Source organism: Schistocerca americana, chromosome 1, assembly GCF_021461395.2.
Source record: "Schistocerca americana isolate TAMUIC-IGC-003095 chromosome 1, iqSchAmer2.1, whole genome shotgun sequence".
NCBI lineage: Eukaryota > Metazoa > Arthropoda > Insecta > Orthoptera > Acrididae > Schistocerca > Schistocerca americana.
The window spans coordinates 349441147-349450396 of record NC_060119.1 but is presented as its reverse complement, the minus strand read 5'-3'; the positions used below and the strand labels follow the sequence as shown (position 1 = coordinate 349450396).

General features: G+C 37.6%; 1 protein-coding gene across 1 annotated transcript; it reads left to right on the top strand.

The window, feature by feature from the left end:
• The first annotated feature begins 1038 nt into the window (after nt 1-1038).
• On the top strand, nt 1039-8661 carry LOC124622541. Its single transcript, XM_047148280.1, has 2 exons — nt 1039-1174; nt 7853-8661. The coding sequence occupies exons 1-2, from the start codon at nt 1171-1173 to the stop codon at nt 8251-8253; spliced, it is 405 nt and encodes a 134-aa protein (XP_047004236.1). The 5' UTR covers nt 1039-1170; the 3' UTR covers nt 8254-8661.
• Nucleotides 8662-9250: the final 589 nt, after the last annotated feature.

The window sequence follows — 9250 nt, the reverse complement described above, 5'->3', positions numbered from 1 at the left end:
CAAGAAGAGAATAGAAGCTTTTGAAATGTGGTGCTACAGAAGAATGCTGAAGATTAGATGGGTTGATCACATAACTAATGAGGAGGTATTGAATAGAATTGGGGAGAAGAGGAGCTTGTGGCACAACTTGACCAGAAGAAGGAATCGGTTGGTAGGACATGTTCTGAGACATCGCGGGATCACCAATTTAGTATTGGAGGGCAGTGTGGAGGGTAAAAATCATAGAGGGAGACGAAGAGAGGAATACACTAAGCAGATTCAGAAGGATGTAGGCTGCAGTGGGTACTGGGAGATGAAGAAGCTTGCACAGGATAGAGTAGCATGGAGAGCTGCATCATACCAGTCTCAGGACTGAAGACCACAACAACAACAACTATTTGTTATACATCGCACAAACATACTTAGTCTTTAGATAATTTATGGTTCACACACATCTCATAACAAAAACCTCTTTTCCCTTTCTCCAAATGTCCATTTATGTGATTTACCATCACAGACTATATGGTTACAGCAAGCAATTTAGGAGAGAAAACTTATGTATGAATGTGTTAAAAGAAGCTGACATGCCCATATAAATTGGTAACCATACAGGATAACTCCAATGGCCGAAAATAAAGGCTGTGCCCATATTGGCTATGGTTATCAACCTTCAAAAAGAGAAATAAGCTCAGACACTGTGCACATCTGTATGACATCAGAGTTTAGTGGGGGTAATTGTAACAGATAATTTTTTTTCCGTGTTTTTCTTAGTTCTTTTCTTTTTATACATGTAAGCCTCATATAACCAATGATAAAGTAACAAGTTATTTTGTGCCGGTGATAATGTTGTGATACAAAACAAAAAAGAAGAGATATGCTCTTCTGTTGATTAATTTTGTTATCTTCACCTTTTTGTTTCTATAAGTGGTAGTGGTCAGACATATGACTATCTCCAGCATTTCAGTATTATTTAAAAATGTGCATTCTAATTGTATATTAAAAAGTGTTATAAAAGTCAATAGGAATATCAAGTTTATTTAAATATGTATACAGCTATGCCAATAATACCCATCTGAACATCATTTCACCTGCACTTAGAATTGAAGCAGGCAAGTGGAAATCGCATGAGCAGCAGAGGGGCCATCATACATCAGCATTGTTGTAAGCAGTGCTATTTGCAATGGAATTAACATGAGTAAGTATATAAATTTAAGTCATGAATATTGATCATAAAAGTATTTATATTGAAGGTCTGTTGATATTAGTACCAGTTAAAGTTTACCCAGGATATGTGTACCTTCCAGTTTCTTTCAACTGTTCTTTTCAATTAGTTTTCTTTAATTATTCAAGCAGCAATTATTAATCAGTTTCCATTATGTAATTTCATCCCCCCACACATTCTGCCACTATTCATAGTTCACCGATAAAAGTTTAATTAATATCATCTACTGGTAATGAAAATATAGACATGTGGTGTAGTTCATTCAAAAATCTTGGAACATGGAGCCCATATGGTATGTTTGTTAGAACAATATCATCTACACAGATGTCCAGTCTTCTTCAAGGCTCATCACAAGGGTTGTGGGTGACATTTTGAAAAAGCTACTGTTTTATTCCTTCCCATTCTAGAAATTCTTTGAAGTCATTGCTTGTAAATTGCAATCCATTATTCATGAGGATTGAGTGATGCTTACCTACATTTTAAAACAGTCTCTTAAAAATTTCATTACTGTATCTGAATTGGTTTGTTTGATGGAATAGAGTTTAATATTCTTTAGCCAACATTCTCCAAGGACAAAGATGTAAGTGCTCCCTTCTTAACCTGTAGGTAACTGTCCAAAAAATCATCAGTCATTGAGTAATGTAACCATTTTGTTATTATTAGACTCATGTTGTAGATGGCTGTTATCATCTTTAACCCGCTCGCAGACTTCACAAGACTGTAGTAGCTTTACTATTTTCTGACTAAAGTTTTTAAAGTAATCAAATTTATTCAGTTGCTCTATGCACTTACAAATGCCTAAATGTCCATATCTTTGATGGACAAACTGTATTAGATCTTCTTCAACACTCTGTGGTACACACAGTTTCTAACTAGACACAGGATTATTTAATCTCCACAACAAACTGCTTTCAGAATGAAATCTGCCAGGAAGTTTCAAACTACTTTCAGTTATTGTCCATAATGCCATCTAAGCTGGTAAGAACAATGCCTGTTTGCACTGCTAAAATTTAATACTAAAATATTCATCTGTTTTTATTCCCTGCTTTATCCTTAAGCCTAGGTTTCCAACCTCGTTATTGGTATAACTTATCATTAAGAAATTAATTGTAAAAATAGCATCAAGTCCCTTAGCCTATCTCAATTTCTTTCATACCTAAAGATAATCTTGACAATGCATTGAGAACTTGGTTCTGAAAATTCTTTATGTAATTAATTTCTATTTGGAATTATTGTACAAACAAGGCCCACTTCATTAAACATAAAGAATTCTAATGTTTGATGGTCTGTGTAAATGATTATTTTTGATCCCCAAGCAATGTTTGGAATTTTCACATACTCCAAGCAATAGCTAGTAACTCCTTTTTTGTAGACATATAATGTAACTTCTGCTTGTTAAGGCTTCTACTTGTGAATGTAATAGTTTTATATTCCCCAACTTCAGGATTCCATTCCCTTTAAACAATTCTGAAGTGACTCTATATTCTGAAGCATCGGTTGCTAATAAATGAATCATATGTCACAGGATGGCTCAGTGTAGGTGGACTAATGCTTCTTTAATATTCTTGAAAGCTTTTGAAGCCCCTTCATCCCATATCCATTTATTCCTTTTTTCTTAATAATACTAATAGACAAAGATCATTCATTACTTGGCCATGCAGGGATCCATGATAAAATCCTACTAGCCCAAGGAATTGTTTCATGTTCTTAAGTTGTGGACAATCGTTTATAGCCCTTATCTTTTCAGGGTTGTGTTTAATTCCAAGAGCCCTATGATATGTCCCAAGAACTTAAATTCCTTCCTTCAATAATGAGATTTGGAGGGCTTGATGGTAATACCCTTCTCATAGAACTTATACAGAGTTTTTGTTAATAGAGCACAGTGTTTTTCCCATCTCTTGGACACTGTTAAAATATCATTTACATAGATAATCAGTTCTTGTAACAATTATTTTCCCAAACCTTCATATAAAGCATGAATAAATACTGAAACTGGAATATTTACTCCATAAGGCAGTAGTTTGAATTGATATGAATTTCTGTCAATAAGAAAGCTGTGTATTGTTTTGAATCTTCGTGTGACTTTACTTGTTAATATCCAGCTGTCAAATCCAGTGAACTGAAATAGCTGACTAGTTCAAACAATTAATTGATACACTTAGGCTCTATCTCTTTCAGTCTTGATATGTTTGTAGAGACTACACCCGTCTAAGAGCAGGTGCACACCAGCTACAGATTTCTTAATGATCAACAATTGATTGTTGTAAACATTTATACTATGTTCAATGATTTGATTTTCCATTATCTCATTTATTTCTTCTTGTACCGCAGATCTTAAACATAAAGGTACAGGGAAGGGTTGAAAAAATAATGGATTTTCATCTTTTATTTTAAATTGACAGAAGTGTTCTTCTGTTGCTCCTAGTGTATCTGAGAATACTGATCTATACTTCCATAGAATATTGTATAAATCTTCCTTCTGCTCATCTGCTAGGAAGTTAGGTTTATAAGCCTTACTTTGTACCTATTTAATTATTACTAATATCAGTATCTGTTATTGATTATTCTATGCTTTGAAAATGCACATTAGCAACTAAGCATATACTGTTTACCACTAGAATTTGTTTATCCATTGCCAGACTCACTTTAAAAGGAACTACTATCCAATGACCATCAGTTGTCCAAGCCAGTAGTTCTGCATCAAAACCTAAATTTACTTTATATTTTGATAATCAATCTGTACCAAATAATAGCTGTAAATTAACATTAGATACTATTAGCAAAGTTTGCATGAATTGAAAATTTTTTACACTTACAGGTATATGCACTTCTTGTCTGAGTACCTTATCATTGCTCCCCATAATCCCTATGAAAATACACTATTAACAGTTAGTATGAGACACAGGTCTTTATTTCTCATTTTTTGTAAAAAATCTTGAGAATCTGTACAAATCTATATAAATATCTACCTTACCACCATATATTTTCCCAATTGTTACACCGTCTCTAATGACCTCGTTGTCGATGGGACGTTAAACACTAACCACCACCACCACCCAATTTTTACAAGGTTTGGTTGACCTCCTTCCTTTTTGTCCTCCTGGTCCAACAATCACTCTCAGGCAAATATCTTATGCCTAAAAGCCGCAAACTTCTCTATATATGGGCCTATGGTTGTATCATCATGTCCTGGATCCTGGCCACAGTCCTAGGACATTCCATATATTTCATTATAATTACTGGATAATTTCCCTTAATAATTCCATTATTTGACAGAGATCCATTTACGTTTATTGTATTTTCCATATGATTGTTAACAGTGTTTGGTAAAAACACTTGAAACTCTATATTATTCTTTCTCCTGTCTTTTGAATGACTTTGGTTGCTATTTTGGTTGTGATCATGACATTAGTTAATTTCTCTTTTCATTGCAGGATGGCTGGGAAAATGCTTAACCTCCACATTATTATTGCCCCAGTTTTTTTCCTGGACATATTCATTGCTTTCTTTATTTAAAGTATCTAGTCCATCAGTGAAGATCGACAAATCACTTACTATTGTTCACCCTCTATACCAAATTACCTTTCTTATATAGTGTGTTAATAAATGTATCAGTACTTCCACAGGATGTGACTCTTCTAATGCACTTTCTATACCTTTGGATTGAGTCAGATGGTGATCAATGTATTTTTTATTACTTCCCCAAGAACTATTATGATATTTTGTGTCTAGTAATTCTAAACTCAGCTATACCTTTGTGCTGGAAGACCGTATTTCCTCTTGAGTTTTTCCTGAAAATCGTCCCACGATTAAAATCTTCCAAATGAGCAATTTTACATTATGCTCCATACCTACCAAATGACTAAGTGCAAAATCTATTTTCTTACAATCTTGCTATTTCTTAGGTAATGACATATAAAATACTCCTAAAAAATAAGATGGATGAACCTCACCACCAGGTTTGAATTTTAGAAATTTTTTTGACAAATTTGTGCCATTTTCTAGCTGGAATTCCCCTATTAAAACACTTGCTACTCCAGTATTATTGGTAGTTGTTTCCTCATTAAGTTCTCAATGGGTATTTTTTAAGGCTTCTAACAACTTTTGAAATTCATTCTGGTGTTCTACAGTATCTCTTGAAGAAATGGTGATTACATTAGTAGACTCAACCATCCCTTGTACTTTTTGTTCAACCATTTCCTGTAGATAATTCTCCAAACTAGTCAAAGTGTTTGGATCACAAATTAATTAACCAAATGCTCTACTTGCTCTGGTACCTATACTTGGTCCTGTGTATCTGACATTTGATTATGTATACTTTCAAATCCCTGGGTTGATAATTTCTATGTTTGTTGTAAGTTATCATTTACTTCTTTAACTGTTCTATAACCTCATGCCAAACTAATTCAAGTTGTTTAATTATGTCCATTTGTAACTCTTTAGGAAACTTTAAATTCTTCAGAGAATAAATTACTGTTGTTTGTTGTTGTTGTTGTTGTTGTTGTGGTCTTCAGTCCAGAGACTGGTTTGATGCAGCTCTCCATGCTACTCTATCCTGTGCAAGCTTCTTCATCTCCCAGTACCTACTGCAACCTACATCCTTCTGAATCTGTTTAGTGTATTCATCACTTGGTCTCCCTCTACGATTTGTACCCTCCATGCTGCCCTCCAATACTAAATTGGTGATCCCTTGATGCCTCAGAATATGTCCTACCAACCGATCCCTTCTTCTAGGCATATTGTGCCACAAGTTTCTCTTCTCCCCAATTCTATTCAATACCTCCTCATTAGTTATGTGATCTACCCATCTAATGTTCAGCATCCTTCTGTAGCACCACATTTCGAAAGCTTCTATTCTCTTTTTGTCTAAACTATTTATCGCATTTATCGTCCACTACATGGCTACACTCCCGACAAGCATTGGAATGAAGATGATGAATGCAAGAGAAGCGAAGGCAGTGAAACGACATCAGTCAATAGTGCACTGACAAGGATGTCACCATGATAGGAGCTGCATCTAGCTGAAGTCAATATAAGCGACACTCCTGCCATACTTGGCCAGACATTAGTGGACAGTATTTGCAGAGTATTAGAACAGCCTAGCAGAGAGTGCTATGATAGCAATTATTAGTGATCCACATACTGTATGTCAAACTTGCATGGACTTTGAATATAGTAAAGGACTCAGATTTATGTTGCATGTTGCCCATCACTTGCGACACCATTGTTATTTCAAAGTTAAATATTGTCAATCAGCTTTATGGAAATAAAACTACAAATGTTATTTGGCTGAATTGTAGTATAGCATTCTGAGGATGCAGCATCCCTTAGGCACCCTATATGTGACAAGTGGGTAGCCCTCTACATTTCGGTACGAGGATGGGATTTGTTGTCTCAGTACCAGTACGGTATGAGGTATGAGATTGTGTATTGTTTGACAGCTCAACATGGTAATGCAGACACACCTTCATTCTTCTGATTGGCCCTGATACAGACTTTGATGCTTCTGCTGCATCTTGTTGTCACATCAATGCTCAGGATTCTGAGTTGCTTCAACCTTTCCTACTGAACCATAATAAAATTGCTCAGGCCACAGAAGCTGAATCAGATTTGAACATTTTGTTAACATACATTAGCACATCTTGACCTCGTTCCTTGCATAGCATCAAGAACTCTGTAGTGCACTGATACTTTGCCCGTCGGCATAGCGTCACTGTACAGAAAGGTGTAATTATTGTTCAAAATGACAGTGGTCGATCGTGTGTGTTGATCCCTAAAGCTTTACAAAAAGAAGTGTTGCAATTACTTCACCAACGACACTGGGTGATTGTTCAAATGAAACAGTTAGCATGTTGACACTGTGCTTGGCAGGGTATGGACACCCAAATAGAACAGATGATGTCACAGTGTTATGCTTGTGCAGAAAATCAGTCCACTCTGCCACAAAAATTCTTTGCTTGGCCTAAGTCGCAATCGCCATGGCAACATGTGCACATAGACTTTGTGGGACCCTTTTGGAATGCTTGTTGGTTGATTGTGGTTGACTCATATAGCAAGTTTCTGTGCCGATGAACTCGACAATGTCATGTACTACAATTCAGGTGTCTTCATCATTTTTTACATTGAAGGTTTACCTGAAGTCATAGTGTCAGACAACGGATCTCAGTTCACATAAAATGAAATTGAAACGTTCTGTGAATGAAATGTCATACAGCATCTAACTAGTGTACCATTCTATTCACAGTCAAATGGTGAAGTGAACCTTCAAACAGCAGATGGCCAAACTTCTCTCCATGTGCACCAGTGATCAAACCTTGCAACTGTTTCTTGCCTCATGTTGTTCGCACCCACGGAATGGACCATTGCTGGTGGAATTACTTCATGGCTGCTGCCATCAGACACTGCTCCACCTGCTCCACCCTCCTCAGCATCCAACGCAAAAGGAAGACTACAAGTATCACTTTGCACTGCATGATATTGTCTTTTACAGGGTTTTTAGCAGCATCAGATGGTGGGCGCGAGGCGAGATTGTCTGTCAACTTGGCGCTTGCATGTATTTTCTTTCAGGTCCAGATGGTTTGCAGCACGGCCATTAAAATCAACTTCTCCTCTGTCATGTACACGATGGTCTTTCAGTGTCTCTTCCCTCAGATTCATGGGTCCAGAGGACAGCGTGGCCGCAGCAGCTGCCAGAGGGTGTCCTCATTCCACTGTGGGATGATGCCACGGAGATGGAGCCTTCGCCTCCTCTGCCTTCTCTTGTCCTACCGATGGAGCTGGACCCACCCACACCACAGCAGTTTCCACCTTCTACATCTTGTTCATGGCAGCAGGAGGTGGACGTGTACCCTTCTGGTCATTTTCTGGGGGACGTTTCCACCAGAGCACAGGTCAGATGGTGGAGTACGGCCAGAAGCTTGAGGTCCCCTGCAGCTACAGCTTCCGGCCCAGCAAAGCGCCCACACTCCTGCCTCCCTTCAAGGTTGCACTCCCTACATGACAATGGTCCACCACTTAGTGGGGGAGGAATGTTCTGGTGTAACCACAAGTGACAGAACAAAGATGAAGAATGCAAGAGAAGAGAAGGTGGTGAAGCGACGTCGGCCAATAGTCCACTTACCAGGACGTCACCACGATAGAAGTGGCATCTAGCTGAAGTGAATATAAGCACCACTCCTACCAGCCTTCACTGAACATTAGTGGACAGTATTCACAGAGTATTAGCATGGCCTAGCAGAGAGTGCTACAATAGCAGTTATTAGTGATCCACAAACTGTGCGTCAAACTTGCATGAATGCTGAATATAGCAAAGGACTTGGATTTATGCTGCATGTCACCCATTTCTTGTAACACCATCGTTATTTCAGAGTGAAGTATTGTCAATCTGCTTTATTGAAATAAAACTACTAATGTTATTTGCTTGAATTGTTGTATAGCATTCTGAGAATGCAGCATCCCTTAGGCAGCCTATATGCAGTGAGTGGGCAGGACCCCACAGTTGCGTAGTCAGCTGACCAGCCACTGCACTGCAAAACTGCTCTGTTGTCATGCTGGTTGGCTGGCACAGGGATGCAGGAGATTGCTGCCATTTTTTGTTGTTGAGCTTGTTGCTATGGTCAACTAGTATTCTTTCCTCAGCTCTTGATACCAATTAATGTACCTTTGATCTTAACCTAGTTAAATGTATTTCTTCTTTATATATTCAAGTTAATACAATCAACACCACAGTATGTGCTCATTTAGATTTTCCAAGTAATTGACTTGGGTTGCTTTGGGCAATGGTGTACCTTCTTTCATTATTTTCATCAAAATTCTCAAAAATTCTTGTTATTACTATCAAAGTTCTCTTCTTTTAGCACTTTTGATTTGTGCCCTGCACTAGGATGCCAAGTGACATATAAGACTTGGTAATGATGTGCCCCACCTCATGCACAGTCTATCACCAGAGTGATACATGTGCCAACACTTATCTTACAAATACCGTGTAGTCACCAATCTTGAAGTTACTCATTGTAGTGGAACTACTATACAGTGCCACCAGACTGGAAT